Here is an 18233-nt window from a genome sequence, read left to right as displayed (position 1 = left end):
AAGGAATTGGGAGGATGCTGTAAGCATACAACCTACACTACTTTCTACTAGTAAAATAGTGTTGTAACCTACAGAAAATTAGCTACCAGAACTAAAGAGAGATTTTAGACAACCATCTACTAGGTTATCGGAGCCTCCATCAAAAATATTTTCACTTGATAGTGACATAACCTTCTATCCAAATGGAAGAGAACAGAGCCAAAGATTATTAGTATTTCCTCTCTTTTAGATATAGAAGCTACTGAACTGACGAAATTCTTTACATGATAGATTGATGAAAAGCTTACTGGTTTACATGAAAAAATAAATCCAATTTATAGTACATTTACATTTTAATCGCAAATTGTAGTGTCAACAGAGAATGGCTTAGCATTTGGTGAATACATGAATGATTAGCAGAAACCGGCTTAACTTTCAGCATCAGCAGTCTTTGACTTGTTTCCAGAAAGTCTCCTCATCCATTTCTTCTGCGAATTAGTAAGATGAAATACTGGTGCACGAGGTGTTGTATCTGATGAAGCTCTCACAGTTGTGGATGGAAGTTCAGCAGGAAGTGCAGATGCAGTGCTGGTAAAGGCATTCAAAACAAGAAATGCCAATATGGGTGAAAGATCCAGAGTCCCTCCAAGTGGTGGAATAATCCCACGGAATATGTTCAAGTATGGGTCGCATAGAGTGCTGAAAAGGAATACAACATTTTTAACAATGTATGCATTTCACACACAATTGAGCCATAAGTAATTTGACTCTGCAATACACAGCTGACTGACACCAACTTCTCTAAGTGGTATTCGTTCAGATAAAAATTAGAACAAAAATGTCCTGAAAACTACACTATCCACAGTTTATGAATGCTCAAATGAGAAGAATACAAAGCTCAGATTTTCTAAATACTTTCCACGATGTCGACCCATAATATTATAACAAAGAAGCAGGTCAACGGAGCTCTTGCTAATGAGTTGATTTGCTTGTAGAAGTTCAAATTATTTTCACTTTCACTAGGAAAGAAGTACACAATCTGCTCAAGGATTACTATTGTTGTTTTCTTTTAATAAGGTCCTAGAGGACTATTTATATAACATCGTAAGTCTTAATCCTCCAGTCTGATTCATCAATGCAAAGCCACAAACAGAAGACAAAACATGCAGATATTGTCTCAAAAGTAAAATAAAATAACAATAAAAGAATTTTTGAATTGAAGTGAGGAAAAACACACTCGAGCTACCAATAAAAATCTGGCTATTAGTGTCTTTTCTTTTCCCATTTTCTTTATGGATAATTAGCTATCAGTTTCATTGAAGTAAGAGGAGGAGGATGCCATTTCGATGCTTGAATTTTGAGGACTATCTTGAATCACTATTTAAAGCTTTATCAATTTATTTCCTCAGCATATATGTTCCTAGTATGCAAAGTTGTCATTGCTTTAATTGCTTATAAAGCAGGTCAGGTCATTTGAATCATAGACATTGTTGAACTATAAATCATACCTGAGGGGACTGACAATGGCAGGAGGAGCATTTGGGAACCAGGTTAAAATAAGCCTGACAACCAGCAATGAATTGTAGATGTTCAAGAAATTTATAACTCCATTTGCAACAACAATTCCTGCAACTGAGTCACCAGGCAAGACAGCTGCAAAATTGTGATGGGACAGATTACCCAAGTTCTGGTAAGTCCTGTACTGTACCTGGAAGTAAATTCAAATTATTGCACAGATAAAATAATAAAAGGCAATAAAACAAGTCGAGAAACTTATCATTTCTCGAATAAGTCAAGAGAACAAATTGTTATGTAAGAAAAGGAGGGGACATGAGAAGATAAAGAATTAGAATATTTGCATGAGAAAAACATAGAAACTTCAAGAACAATGAATATCACGTTTCATATCAGAGAACTTAGAGACTACGCCATGCAACTCATATGCATTCACATGAGGAATCGGCCAGGAGTTGCGAATTTGCAAATTGAGGGGAACTTGCAATGACTGGGGTATTTCAAGATTCAATTGCATTTTTCTTAAAATTGGGGTTAGACAATAATAAGTTCCCAGATTAGCTAAAAGCTTATGTATCAGTAATTTTTAAATGTTTCTCCATTAAGATTTGGCTACTGGTAAGAACTTTTGGAGAAATGAGTGTCTTTCATCAAGAGCAACTAAAAATGAAACTAAGACACATAACTACATAATCAATCTAAACAGCCTTCATTGTTTCCTAGTCAATTCTCATTTTTTTTCTTGATGATGATGGTGATGGTGGTGTTTGAGCCATCTTGCGCACACTTTAGACTATTCCACTTAATACCTGCTACATGCTACAAGCACAGGCACCAAGTAACTCTATCCAACAAGGTTTAGGCAGATTAGAGAAATCAGCTAGTGTTTTTTTGTTTTTGTTGGGATTTGAATTGTGAACTTCATATCCAAGGGTGTGGCTAGTGGTCAATGAAGTGGTTGAGAACCCTGAGGTCTCAAGATCAAAACTTCAGTGGAGACAAAAAAAAGGTGATTCTTCCCATCTGTCCTAGCCTTGAGAGTTACTTGGTACCAGTGGCGGAACCAGAATTTTCATTGAGGGGGTTCAAAAAAATAAGTAAGCACACTAATAGTATCTACAAATAAGCGGGTCGGATCGGATCATATATGAACGAATCGGATCAAATATAAGCAACTAGATAAAATTCAACTTTAGCTCAACACTAACAATAAAATAGAGAAAGTACGCGTTTGACATAATATTAAAATCAATATGAGAAAATATATTTTTAAAATTTTAATTATGGGTTCTGTCGCCGTCATTATTGTATATATACATTATTCAATTTTTGAAAGTAAATAAGGAACACAAAAGATTATACTATCCAAAAAAATATATGAAAATAAGATAAATAATTAAATGAAAGTTTAATAATGAGGGTTTTCTTAATTCTTGATTTGTACGTTAAAGACATATTTTTTCTTAAGTTGTGGTCACTAATCTGTAGTAGAAGGATATGAGAATACTTTCAAAATCCAATCTTATTTATTTAATCTTACTTATAACCATATTATTCCTTAATCAAATAAAAATTAAATGTTTGACTTAAAATGAGTATGAGAGAATATTTTTTTAATTTAAAATATGAAAACTCAAAAAAAAGTTATAACTTTTACTTAATTTTATAAAAATAGAAAAAAAATTATTGTAAAGTGTAGTTCATTTTATGTTGTGCTCTAAAATATTTATGTAAAATAATTAAACACATATAATACAGTTTAATATTACAATATTGGGGTTAGACTTTTCATTTATTAAGCAAATAAAAATGAAAATTGGCTGAAACTAAAATATGAAAAAAATGTTGTTACGCGGGCTCGAACTCGCAGAGTTTCGCTCCAGAATTTGCAATTTTGTGAACTCCTTTTCCGCTGGACCAAGTCTTTGGCTTGTATTCAGGGGGTTCATTATTAAATATATACTCATAAACCAACAAATTAATTCTATATATACGGTGTAATTTTTCGACGAAGGGGGTTCGGATGAACCCCCTAGACTGCATGTAGGTCCGCCCCTGCTTGGTACCTATTTCTGGTGGGAGGTTGTAGGTGGATCGTGGAATTAGTTGAGGTGCGCGAAAGTTGGTCCGAACACCACGGTCATCAAAAATAAATTAAAAAAAATTCTGAATTTCATGGTTCACCCACTTTATTGACCAATGGACCACCCCTTTTCGATTCACAATTTGGTTTCTCAAATAGATGCTCTCAAGTAGCACCTTCTTTTCAAAATGCAATCAACTTGTGATGTAAACAGGTGGCTGCATATGGCCAGTGGCCCGATAGTTCTTACTGTTAAACAGCAAAATGTTTCTCATGTATGCAGAATCCACACTAGCCATTATAACCTTCTTTCACTTGGAAAGGAGAAATGAAAATTTCTGACAGAGTAACTGATGGAGATGTCCAACAAAGCCAACAAAACCATTGAGAGAATGCACATTTCACAAAATTTTTCATATCGCTTCGAACTTCTTAGCTTTATCTAACCTCTTTTTATGCTTTTATTGAGCCGAGGGTCTTTCGGAAACAGCCGTCCTACCTTGGTAGGAGCAAGGTCTGCGTACACTTTACCCTCCTCAGACCCCACGTTGTGGGATTTCACTGGGTTATTGTTGTTGTAGTTCCTATTGCCAATCTGAGAGTTTTCCTTTTTCTTTTATAAAAAAAGGTAACATTCACAGTAGGAGTGAGCCTAAATTGTTCAATAGAAGTTCCTTATAATCCTTGAGGCATATCACCCAATACATCTATAAAAGATATCATCTTTTGCGATAAACACTTTGAATTGCTTTACACTATGTGTTACATTATCAAGTACTATCCTTAGAATCAAGCCGTTCCATATACATCCATCTTGACTTCGCGTGGAAAAAGTTAACAGTTTCACAGTCAGCTCAAGGCCTCATGTCCATAGACTAGATTTATAGCATGCTATACATATCCTACCAGCTCAGAGCCTAAGCGAGCCGCTTACTGACGAATTTAACTTTCTTGGTCAGGGCTAATAAGTTGCTCTATAAGTGTTCATGTATACTTGTGGTAAAGTGATGTTGATATTCAACTTAGATCAAACAAAACGTAAGTGAAACAAAATTACCAATTCATATATTGGTCCGGCTCCAGAGTTGGAGCATTAAAATATGCAGCTTTTAGCCTTCAACACATTTCTTTTTTGCTTTAATTCAGGAGTTCGTGGCCTGGATGGTCACTCAACTTGTGGTAAATGACCACTATAGTCACCTGTGTGCTGGAAAAAACAGAATTAAGTAGAACAGGTGGAGTACGAGTATGATTTATCTGATTTTTTGTCCAGAAGTGAAGAACAATCGTGTTCTTTTAGTTAAATGTTATTAAAGATACTTTTTATTTAATCAACTAACAATTGTGTTCTTTTAGTTAAATGTTATTAAGTGGGGGTTGAGTCCCCAAAAAATCTAAATATTAATTTTGATTTTAAAATATCTTTCTTCTAAAAATTTACAGCTACCACGTGATTAAATAGGCACCGAAAATTTGAATTTTCAGCTAAAATGTCCGTGGAAGCTAACTAGACAAATTGAGTGACTTTTGAAAGACAAAACAAAATTGAGTGACTATGATGATCATTAATCATAAGTTGAGTGATCATCCAAGCCATAACTCTTTAATTCAGTAACTGTCTCCATTTTGAAAAGGCTACTTGTTTCCAAGTGTACGCACATTGCAACAAAAATACAAAGCAAAATCACAGATATCATTCTTTTGGTGACCGTGGTGTCTGGGTTCATTTGAGGAACTAGAACATATAAAAGCAAGTCACCTAGTATTTTTTTTTATCTATACTGAGATTTGAACTTGAAATCTTATGGGTCTCAATTCACTTTATTGAAGTCCCTGCTAATCTTTTTCACACACACACACATCTATATACTCCCTCCATTTCATCTTCTACAACACTTAACATACGGAAAAAAAATACTAATTTGAGGAAAAGTTAATTGGAAGAGAAATCATCACATCATAGTTGAATAAACTTGAAGTTTTCTTGATAAGGTAAATGAATTAGTATTGGTTAAATGTGATAGAAACTGAAATAAGAGAGAAGAGCATGTACCTGAGAGAAATGAGAAGAGAATTTCATGATTTTGTTGAAAAGGGGTTGAGTGGCAACAAAAGAATGCAGCAAGCTGAAGCATTTCTCAGCTGTGGAGAGTAAGGAGTTGTGAAGATGAAGAAAGGCATTTGGTGCCAACTGTAGATTTGATTTTGGGAGTTGTTTGAAGAATGGAGGGGTTGAAAAGGGTAGTGAAATTAAACAGTTTGATACCACACAATTTTTCTTCTCTCCTAATGCTTCACCCATTGATTGCGCTGAAGATTGAGCAACCATTCTTGAACTCCCTTCTTCACTGCTAGGCTATTGGAAACAAGATAAGAAGCGCTGTTTTAGTTTTATTTATTTACTTTGTTATTCTTTTTCAATTATTCGTCGGTTTTCTATTCCGTCTTTCAAAATATAATAGAAAAATATCATAAGTCCACCCAGGGTGGCCCATCGGGTTTAGGCACGGCCCATTTACATACATAATATAATATTTTACATTAATTACGCATAAGATATACTCTTACAAAAAAAAAGCATTAGTTTTGTTATCTGAAATATCAAAAATGGAATAAATAAATCATTCTATTTATTTCTCTCTGTTTCGTTAAAATTCTTTTCTTTATTTATCTCCGTTTATTTCTCTCTCTACTCAATGAATTCTCCAACGGTTAGCACCAATTCATCATCATAACTAGCAGCTTTGTTTGTGTTTTAACTCAAAATCTTCAATTTGATTTTGTGATACAGATCTATTGAGGTATGTTACTTTAGTTTGTTTGAGTTTTTGTTTTAAAATTTGATTTGAAAAATAGAAATTCGTGGTATTTTTCTCAATTTCGATCTACTAAACAGTCAAGTTCTTTCTTGATTTTGTTTGCACAATTTCATTTGAAGTTTTGTTTCAAATATTGAATTTTAAAATCATAAATTCATTTTAATTTCCTCTATTTCAATCTGCTGAACAGTCGAGTTCATACTCGATTTAGTTGCTTGATTTATAGCCTGTTTGGATTGACTTATTTTTAAACATATTCTAAGTTGAAAACTGCTTATAAGTTAAAAAAAATAGGTGCAGGCCAACTTTTTTTTGACTTATAAGCTATTTTCAACTTATAGACTGCTTAAAATAAGTTCATCCAAATAAACTCAACTATTTATTGAGGCTTATTTTAAGCACAAAATAACTTTAAGTTGGTCAGCCAAACACTCAAAAAAGCTGAAAACAGCTTATAAGCAGCTTATAAGTCAATTCAAACGGCCTCTTAGTTTGAGTTTTTATTTTAAAATTGAATTTGAAAATCAGAAATTCATTGTAATTTCCTCAATTTCAATGTGCTGAACAGTCAAGTTCGTTCTCGATTTCGTTTGCTCGATTTAGTTTTGAGTTTTTGTTTTAAAATTGATTTTGAAAAAAATAAAAAATTCATTTTAATTTTCTCAATTTCAACTTTCTGAACAGTCAAGTTCGTTCTCAATTTCGTTTGCTCGATTTAGTTTGAGTTTTGTTTTGAAATAAAATTTGCAAAACAGAAATACTCGATTTGATTTGAATTTTTGTTTTAAAATTGAATTTCTTCACTGATTCGTTTCTTTTCTCCCTTAAATTCAAATTACTGTACGAGTTTGCACAATTCATGTTAGTTTATTATATGAATTTGTAGGCATAATTAGTTATAAAATGACAACGATACCTATTATGCTTTACCACAATGGAAGATGGGATAGTAGCAATCGATATATTGATTACAATGTAGATGCAATTCTTATAAATTCTGAATCAAGCTACAAATTGGATGATTTATCAGCATCAATGATAATACGAAATAATATGAGGGTACAAGTGTATGCTGAGTTGAAAAAGAATAATCGGGATATCATTAAATATCCTTTGTGCATCACAACAATGGAGCTTGAGGTCCAAGGGCATGAATCAAGCTTGATTCCACATTTGTGTGCATCTGATTTTGTCTTAACCTCTCAAATTCTTAACACATACAATTTTAATTCAATGCTTGAAATTGATGATGCGATACAAGAAGTTGGAATGGAATCATGTCTGAAAATTCAGGAATATTCATATGATGAATCTGAAATCATAACTAACCCCTATCAGGAATTGATTGAAAAACATCAAGTCTATCAACAAAATTCTATTTTAGTTAGTGCAATGAAGCGTTATTTCATTTTGCATAAATTTCAATTCAAGGTCATCCGATCAAATGCAAACAAGTAAGCATTAGTTCTCTCTCTATTAAAAGTCATTTAATAGAATGGTATTCCATTTTGATTTTATAAATAGTTTGTATTATGCTTGATTGTTTTGAAATTTGTTGTTTTATTATTTTGATGTTTGGATTGTGGACTCACTTTAGTTTATTTTTTATAGTTATACAATAAAATGTAAGGGTGAGAATTGTGACTGGGGTTTACGAGCATCAAGTTTGAACAAATCTGGAATGTTCAAAGTTATAGAATATCTCAGCGAACACTTGTGTCTGCTAGGGAACAATTCTATTTCTGAAAGACATGCAATAACATCTATGGTTGCAGCCATTATAATAAAAAAAGTTATAAAAATTAAAGTTGATTACACACCACGGGACATACAACGTGACATGTTGGATGATTATGGTGTGTCACTAACCTACATGCAGGCTTGGCGAGCTAAGGAAAAGGCCTTAGAACTAGTGAGGGGTGATCATGTTGATTCATATCATAGACTGCCTAGTTACCTTTATATGTTGAAAAAAACTTATCGTGGTTCACATGTAAAATTGCACAAGTCAAATAATGGGCATTTTCTTTATGTATTTGTGGCATTACATGTGTATATAAAAGGCTGAGAGTATTGTAGGCCTATTGTAGTTGTTGACGAAAGTTTTCTTAAAGCTGCATACAAAGGGACAATGTTAACTGCTATCACTTTAGATGCAGCAAGTTAATTTTTTCGTGCTTTCAATTGTGTGTTAAAATTGTGTCCGCTTGTATTAATTTGTCAATTCATTTCCTACATGTAGGTAGTATACTGCCATATGCTTATGCGGTTGTGGATTCAGAGAATGACGCATCGTGACAATGATTTTTTTAACAATTCAAGGAGGCATATGGTCAGAGACCAATGATGAGTAGTTTCAGATAGACATGACAACATAATCAAAGCAACTTCAACAGTTTATAAAGGAGTTCCTCATTTTGCTTGCATCTAGCACTTGTGGAAAAATGTAACGAAGAATTTCAAAAAAAGTCAACATAAGATAAGTGAATTATTCTATACAATGGCAAAGGCTTACACTCAATTGGAGTTTAATAAAAGTATGAAAAGGATTGAAAGGATAGAAAAATGAGTTAAGGACTACTTGTTTGATATTGGGTACAGTAAGTGATCACGTGTGTATGCCCCGGTGAATAAAACTTGGACAATGACTTCCAATATCGCAAAAATAATAAATTCAATAAATAAGGAAGCAAGGGAGCTGTCAGTTTTGAAACAGCTCAATTTCATGCGCTTGCTAATTTAGAAATGGAATAACAATAATTAGTCAAAGGCAACGTTTTCAGCTTTCCACGTTGATAAAAAATATCATAATCTTAAAACTTAACAAAGAGGAAGTAGACAAAATGAGGGTATGTAACTATCTAAATATATTATAATTGTCTAAACATTTTCTAACTATTTAAAACTATTTTTACTAATTGTAGGTACGAAAAACAACTGAGTACTTGTATACAGTGATTGATGGTATCGCAAACTTCACAGTTAATATTCAGGATAGAAAATGCACTTTCTGAAGATTTCAATTGGACGAACTATCATGCCCACATGCTTTAGTGATTATAAATAAAAAGCATCTTGACTATGAACCCTACTGCTCCGCATACTGCACAAAAGTAAACTTGTTGCAAACATACCAGCTTCATCTGTAAAATCTCCCTGAGTCAAGCACTTGAAATGTGCCGTTACATGTATCAACTGAGATAAAAAAAAAGCAGCTGGAAGACCAAGCAAAACAAGAATTAAAACAGGTGAGAGCAAAAAGCGCAAGCGATCTAAAAATTCGTGCAGTAATTGTGGACAAGCAGGTCACAATCGAAAGAGTTGTAGAAATATTTGAAACAAAAAGTGAGGCACACTTTACAAATTTACTTTGCCATCCATGATGCATACCTTTTTCAGAAAATACTGTTGAATTTCCAATCTTCTGTTGGACAAGTTTTATTCTCTTATTGTTGATTGAATACATTGATAGTTCCTATACTTTTGAATATTGACTGAATATATTGAAAACTGCCACAAATTCATATACCTCTTCTTGTTGTTTGATATCGATATACAAGGCAGATTGTGTCATCTTGTATTATAATTAGTTTAATAGATTTGTGTTACAACATGGTATTAAATATGTATTAAATATAGTTTAATGCTCATTAGTTTAATGGATAGATTTGTGTCATCTTGTATTAAAATTAGTTTAATAGATTTGTGTTACAACATGGTATTAAATATATTTTAATGCTCATTAATTTAATGGATAGATTTGTATATTAAATATAATTTGTATTACAAAAGATATTAAGTCTGTGGTGGCTACATATGACTTGGGCACACCTATTCAATACATGTGGGTTACCAAAAAAAGGGGGAAACTCAAAAGTATTAAATTTGTATTGAATAAAGATTGTAATCTATGTTGTTAACACTAGTGTATTAAAAATATATTAAATTTATTTTGAATTATAAATATAAGTCTGTGCTGGTTACGTATGACCTGGAAATACCTATTCAATACATGTGGGTTGTAAAAAAAAAAGGAAACACAAAAGTATTAAATTTGTATTGTATATAGATTGTAATCTATGTTATTAACACTAATGTATTAAAATTGTATTAAACTTGTTTTGAATTATAAATACAAGTCTGTGCTAGTTACGTATGATTTGGGCACACCTATTCAATACATTTAGAATATGAAAATGATGTTCTGAAAGGCATATGAAAGACACATTTTATACAGTTGGTATTGTTCTCATATTTAATACATGTGGGTTACAAAAATAAATGAAAAACACAAAAGTAATAAATCTGTATTGTATGTAGATTGTAATCTATCTTATTAACACCAGTGTGTTAAAATTATATTAAACTTATTTTGGATTATGTAGAATATGAAAATGGTGTTCTGGAAGGCATATGAAAGACACATTTTGTACATGTGGGTTATTTAAAAAAAGGGAACACAAAAGTATTAAATCTGTATTGTATGTAGATTGTAATCTATCTTATTAACACTAGTGTGTTAAAATTGTATTAAACTGTTTTGGGTTATATAAAATATGAAAATGGTGCTCTGAAAGGCATATGAAAGGCACATTTTATACATGTAGGTTATTTAAAAAAAAAAGCAACACAAAATAAATGCTTAATTAATATTCAAGGGGAGTACAAAATACAAACTGGACAATTAAAGAAGAATGAAGGGAGTACTTCGAAACGTCCTATCAAAGAGGGGAAAGATGCAGATTATCATATGCAACAAGGAATACGAAAGAGTACAATAGATAGTTCAAATACCATTGTCCTAACCATTACTGTATTTTTCTTATCTTCTGTTTATCTAATTTTTACTTTTCTTACTCTCTTTTCAATTTATGGATCACCTCTGATTAATTTTGGAAGAACATAATTAATATGATTAATGGAAGCTTGTTTATTTTTTCCACCATAGCTTCGAAGCCATTTTTCTTTTCCTTCTTTATTTTCTCTCAAATATAACATATTTTCATTTTACTTTATTTATTTTCAACTATGAACCTTTTAATATTTAGGTAAGATTTTACATTTTGATGACATGAATTTTTGAATTTATTTGATTTATTAATCGTGGTTTTTTTATTACACAATAAATTTTCTATTTTTAGCCACTCGACAAAAATAAAGAGAAAAGTTGTAAAAATGTGATACAGATACCATGCCAGAAATTTTACATTTGACAATTGACTTATATATTAATTCTTTTGAATTCTTTTGATTTAGAGATGGAGAAGAATCCTAAAATTTTAAATTAGTGGATTCATCAAAGTATTATATTAATTATTGACTATGTGTGCCATTTCCTCTCGTTTGGTTTTGCGTGATTTTCAGATGAGTTCGAGCTTAACATTATGACAAGTAACGATAGTCTCCCAGATAATACTAATCATATTCGAAAGGACAACAACACCAATAGTAACTCAAAACTTCCCATAAGTGATGAAAAAGATCAAAACTACTATTGCTTGAAGCAAGGGGTACCAAGGAGCACAAACTTCGCTCCATTATTGATGTATACAAGGTGCTTCAAACTACATTGAAAAATGATTTCCGTACATTGATCTTGTATATACTTATTTTAGTTAGCTTATCAAGTTTCTTATTATTTTACAGCATACAAAGAGACTCTCATCATCTAAAGAAGAATATAATTGGAGTCGTCCAAGTACTTTAAAGAACCAGAAATCTGAAGTACACAATAAAGGCAAAATGGGAAAGGATCAAGTAAACCCTATCAAGGAAATACTACCCAACAAACAAAAATAAAAAATTATTCATGGTACATAATTAGTTAACTAATTAATTTAAACATCTTACAATTGATGACTTATACTATTAATTATCCTATTTTTTAATTGGTTATTTCAGGTGAATTTGAGAGCGTTGAACATAGCCAGGAGGACAATTCTAATCATACCTTAATGGAGGATAACATTGATAATAGATCAATTCTTTCAATGAAAGAGAATAAAGATGAAGATAACTATTTAAATAAGGGAATATCAAAGAGTACGATGTTTAAATCCCTTTTTGACTTATGCGAGGTAATCAATTAATCATGACTTATGTCTATTTACTTAATTTAGGGAATATTTGGATTTTTTTTTTCTACTATGAAATATTAATTTTGAGGGAAAGATTTTACTTTTCGCTAGCATGAATTTTCTGTTGAGCTTGCTCATTGTATTCCACAATAAATGTTTCTTCTCCAAATCATTTATAAGAAAACAAACTGAATTTATAGGTGATAATAAAACACGAGACATCGCGATCTGAAGAACACGGCAGAAGTATAACAAGAAAGGATCACGAGGACTCTATCAAAGAGGAACTACCAGAGGAACAACAACAAAACAACATCACTGGTACACAAAGAATTTTACATCTCACAATTGATACTTACATTAATTTTTTCGATGGTTAAGTAGAGGTGGATTCTAAATTTTTAATCAGTGGGTACATAGTATTACCCTTCTCACTATCTCATCTGATCCGTTGAAAAAGAACGAGATTTCTTCTAGGATTGGAACTCCGGACCTAAATGGCATAGGGCTGAGTTGTAGACTAAGGTGCATACATGAATTACATTCCAACTCGAATATAATTCTTTTCCTTTGTTATCATAGCTCTCTCATTTGTTTATGCATGTTTTTCCAAGTGAGCTTGAGCTCAACAAAGTCACAGGTGAAGGTAGTCTTCTGAAGATTAATCCTGATTGTGTTTTAAACGACAATGACGCCAATTGTGGATCAAAACTTTTGAGAAGAGATGAAAATGATGGAAGCCATCGTATCACACAAGGAATATCGAGAAGTATAAAATTTCGTTCCATTAGCAACCTCTATGAGGTAATTCATATATATCTTGTGTCTATTATATTTTCTTACATTAACACTAAGTATTATTGAACAACGGTTTGCTCCTTCTTTAGCTTTGATCCTTACATATTTGACAAAACAAAATAAATTTTTTAGCTTATTTTGATTATATCTTATAAAGTTTTCTTGCATTTCCACAGTGTACTACTAGACTTTCACGTGTTGAAGATGAATATAATTGGAATCTTTCGAGGGGAGAAGATTCAAATATGAATCACTTGAATAAAGAAGACTCAAGTGACAAAAAGAATTTCTAGTATAAGAGAAAATTTAGAGAAAACCAAAAAGGCAAGGGAGAAAAGGATGCTACGACTTAATTCGTCCACCTCCAATGTTGTATTTCAATTATTTCTTTTCATATTGAATTGTGTCAATTCATTTACAAATTTAAATTTAAGCCACCTTATAAACCTTTTCAATTGCTTCTTCAGTTGTAAGTTCTTCATTAATTAGCTTTTATAAAAGGTTCATTTTCAAAATTCTTTAGCAAGAACGGTGTGATCTCTCTCGGGGATTTTTTTAATTCACGCATGCTGAATGTTAATACCAAATTAATAAATATGAGCTCTACTAATGTGTCTGATTAAATTACAACATTTTAACTCCATTGAACAATAATCATGATCTTTCCAAAAGGGTTTTGGCACTCAAATAAAGCTTAGTACAGTTTTTCACCCTCAGACAAATGGTCAGGCTGAGCCATTCAGACGTTAGAGGACATGTTGAGAGTCCGTGTCATTGATTTTAAAGGTAATTGGAATGATCATTTTCCATTGATAGAGTTCGCCTATAATAACAATTATCACTCCAGCATTTAGATGGTTCCATTTGAGGCCTTATGTGGTAGGAGGTATAGGTCTCCTATTGATTGGTTTGAGGTGGGTGAAGCTGATTTGATAGGACCCAAGTTGGTACATGAATCTATGGAGAAGGTGAGATTGATTAGATAAAGATTGAAGGCAGCCCAGAGTTGACAAAAGTCCTATTCAGATGTGATGAGAAGAGACCTTGAATTTGAGATTAATTGTAAGACCCCGAAAGTCAGAACGAAGGAAGAATCTCAAAAAAATGGAACCAAACTTAGGTCTACGACTGTATCTACGAAATGTAGTCACTCCTAAAACTTGTAGGAATGATTTTTAGAGTGAGTCCTTGAGCCTGTCCAGGACCATTCTCAAAAGAAGCCTCTACGGATCAACAGAACGAGTCGTAGTCTAGCTGACGATTCATAACATTGACTTGTAATAAAACTTCAGAGGCTCAAAATATGCAGGTTTTTAGACTATAGGACGAGTGGGGTTTATGATTCGTAGACTCAAGGATGAGTCATAGAAATAATTCGTGGAAGAGAATCAGAGACCCCAAAATTTCAGGGTTTTAAGGACCTGCAGGATGAGTCATTCCTACTACTCGTTAACACTTCTACGAGTTTTAGAGTCCTATTTGTAGGTCCAAAATCCAAAATTTAATGAAGGATAATTTTGTCTTTTCCCAAATTCGATTCAATGAACCTAGACACTTTTATGTCCAAGTTCCTCTTGCAATTTAAAGCTAGGGTTTCAAGTTCAACAAGGTTCCTCTTCAAATTCTGAATTGATTTCACCAAGGTTTGTGGGATTGATCCATGGGTTCCTTTCACCCATGGATTCCCAAGGTTTCCTCAAAGTTCTCTTTAAATTTCATTGGTTTTCTAACCCCAGTTTTGATAAATTGCATTGGGCTATTTCAATTACATTTTTAATTATTATTAATGATCATTATAAACATGATTCTACATCAATTGTATGATTTAAAGTCAAATTATGAATGTTCATGCATGAAACTATTCTCAATGATGATTTACATGAATTATGATTAGGAAGTTCAATGATTTTCAAAGTACTTTCATGGTTTTCAATCAAATTGACCATGTATACAGATTTCATCGTTCAACTCCTTCACTACGTATCTAAGTTCGAGTAAAACGACTATGTCTTTCCAAAAGCTACGTTCGTTCAACTCCTTCGGTGTCGGATTCAAGTATGAACAATGATTAGGGATCTCAATTATGATCAAGATATGAATTTCATGCAAGTTTAAAAAAAGTTGACTCAGGATCCTTAATTGGTGACCTAGGGACCTAATGACATAAATTATGCAAGTATGATATTGTGATGTTGGAAGGATTTTACTCACATTGCAAGTATGATATGAAAATGAGCTATTCTATGAAGTATGAAATTTATGAACAAGTTTATGGTATATGTTAAAGTGTGATTATTATGCTATGTGTTCCGTGGAATTTGACTTAGCACCGAATGATGGCTTGAGGTGAGGGATCGACCTATGGGGTCCTTATGTAAAGTCTCTTATCTCATAACTACGTGTCATCGTAGGATTTACCTATATGACCTAGCTAGTGGATCTACATATAGCATATGTACATGACCCACCAAGCGGGGTAGAGTCTACTTTGGCAAGTAGATTCCTCTTTCTTCCATTGTATGGGGAGACATCGGGATTCCATGTTAAAGCTTGCACGGTCTTATTGTCGGTTATGGTTCTATCCTACATATGTACACTTTTCTTATGTACTCTTTTATGATCTCAACTATATCTCTTAATGTTGTGATCATTATGATTTTCTTATGACTTTACTTGTGCTTTCTTTGTTATCATATATGTTATTTGATCATTGCATCTTATGATTTATAATGCATGAGATTTCCACATATTTATAATGCATGAGATTTCCACATACTTAGTACTAACGCATATTGTTGCCTATATTGTCTCATAATATAAGGGTCAAGGATCATATTCCTTCCACACATGGCTAGTTGAGTTTCTACAAGATAGAGTTTTGGTGAGTCCTCATCTATCGAGGGTGAGTTATGAGTTTGTTCTTTTTTAAAGAATCGTGTTATATTCACATTGGCGGTGATCTAGGGACACGTGTTAGACTCCATCCTTCTTGATTAGTAGAGGCATTTGTTGGACAAATGATATAGACTCTATGTTGTCGTACTCCTATACTTTTATGATTCATGATTAGAGACTTTTCTTATGATATTTCCATTTTACTTTACCTTATGTATTCTTACCATATGTCAAGAGGATTGGTTGGAGCCATTAGGGTTCTGTCACGCCCCAAGAGGGTACCTTAGGCATGGCCGACACTCAGAAGCCATTGCTGGTTCCCAAACGAACCACTTGGCCTGATCACACATTCATTGACTCAGCGAAAGACTTAGTTTAAGAGAAAAACAATTCTTAGTGGGCTAACTCATTCATCAATCTCCATCATTCAAATCAAAAACATAGTTTGAAAGAAAACTAATTAAGAGTTAAAGCCATCAAAATAACTTCATCGCTATCTAGTCTATGAAGCCTCTATATCTACTACCTAAATAATGCCAATGACAAGTTCATGGCTACCTCAAAAAACTACTCATAAACAATGTAAAGAATGAATATGATCCCTCCGAAGGCAAGGAGGTCTCACTACTATCAGGAAAGCTCGAAAGCTTGACGAAGAAGCGAAAAAAGCCTATCTATTCTATTTTCTTAGTTTAGTAAAGGGCTTTTCCCTTACTAGTCAAGTGGTAAGGTAGGGCGCTAATAGATATTTAACGAAGCACCTGTTTCATAAAATGATGAAGGCCCAAATAGATGTCAGTACGTCTAATGTATGAGTATGTAATATGGAAGAATGAAATAACAATACATCAATGGTACTCAAGATAGAATGAAACTCACCCAGCTTAGTATGATATGCAAGTATAAAATATAACAATGCTTTAAGAAGGACTCGGTAATATACAACTTGTTCAAAACATGTCATATACTTTCATGCACAATATGGGAGTCTCTCTTAACCGACAACAATCCCACCACCTATAAGTAGGTAATGTACATCGAACTGACATCATTGCCACGTCCGTCCAATACTTGCCAAGGTAAAGGACAAATCTATCAATCTGGATCCACCAATCAATCAAGTCCTATTTTTTCAAGACAATAAAATAGGGAAACATCCGACTTTAACGGTCCAATCCTCTCCTATGTTGGATACGTAGTTATTGAGTTTTACTCTCTCAATTTGGTGCTCAATACTACTCTCAAAACTCAAAATGCTCATGCAACTTAAACAAATCAGTTCAATCAAAACTTTCGACTAGTCTTATTAGACTCTCATCGAAACTCAATCTCATCTCAATCATTATGCTCTTTCAAATCTACTCATTGAGATTAAATACTCAACTTTTTTAAATCTCTTTAAAACATGCAATTTTGACTCAAAATAATGCATAGCGAAATCACTATCAAAATGGTTAAAATTCTTAAAGACTCTTTCAATTCAACTCGGGCTTGACTCAAGCTCAAATCATCAAGTTCTTTCACAAATATATTTTTGAAAATCAATCAAAACTCATTAAAACTTTATCTCAAAACCATCATTTATGCTTAAGATATCCATATTCTAAATAATGAAAAAATCAACTTATGTGAAAACTCAAACTCTTGTACAATCAATGCTCAAAATCAAATATAATCTTCAATTAGGTTCACATGTATGAAGACATGAACATGCATCCAAATCAAATACTCAACCCATGAACAACATCAATACGTATTTTAAATATGTACAAGGAACCCAAAAAACAATAGATAAATCAAGAATTCAATTCAAGAAACTCGAAAACTCCAACTCAACTAAGCCACAGAGTTTGGATACGATTTCCCGATCATAGATCCATGAATCACATCAATAAAGATGAAGGGGCACATGGACGAACTCGGTCCAATATTGTGTTAGCCTTACATACCTGAATCTTAGGAGTTATTGGATAAAAGTGTTGGGTTTGGAACCTTGTAGCTTGAAGTTGAGAAACCAATCTATAGATTTGTGAAAGAGATCTTGAACTTGGAGTCTTTAGATCTTCC

The 18233-nt window shown here is 32.8% G+C and overlaps 1 protein-coding gene across 1 annotated transcript; it reads right to left on the bottom strand.

Annotated features, from left to right (window-relative positions):
* Positions 1-242: 242 nt before the first annotated feature.
* Positions 243-5975, bottom strand: LOC129889171 (ylmG homolog protein 2, chloroplastic). Its single transcript, XM_055964368.1, has 3 exons — positions 5631-5975; positions 1488-1687; positions 243-678 (listed from the first exon to the last, which is right to left on the bottom strand). Exons 1-3 carry the CDS (start codon positions 5904-5906, stop codon positions 408-410), a joined length of 747 nt encoding a protein of 248 aa, XP_055820343.1. The 5' UTR covers positions 5907-5975; the 3' UTR covers positions 243-407.
* Between the last annotated feature and the right edge of the window lie 12258 nt (positions 5976-18233).

This window comes from Solanum dulcamara, chromosome 5 (genome assembly GCF_947179165.1).
Source record: "Solanum dulcamara chromosome 5, daSolDulc1.2, whole genome shotgun sequence".
Taxonomy (NCBI): Eukaryota; Viridiplantae; Streptophyta; class Magnoliopsida; order Solanales; family Solanaceae; genus Solanum; species Solanum dulcamara.
The sequence above is the reverse complement of the archived record's forward strand: the minus strand, read 5'-3'. Positions and strand labels throughout refer to the sequence as shown.

Bases quoted from the DNA above. Each gene is read 5' to 3' on its own strand.
- LOC129889171 (XM_055964368.1), bottom strand. From the start codon at position 5,906: ATGGTTGCTCAATCTTCAGCGCAATCAATGGGTGAAGCATTAGGAGAG. The intron at 1,688-5,630 runs GTACATGCTCTT...ATTTACTTCCAG, and splicing joins TCTCTTCTCATTTCTCTCAG to GTACAGTACAGGACTTACCA. The intron at 679-1,487 runs GTATGATTTATA...ATTCCTTTTCAG, and splicing joins GCCATTGTCAGTCCCCTCAG to CACTCTATGCGACCCATACT.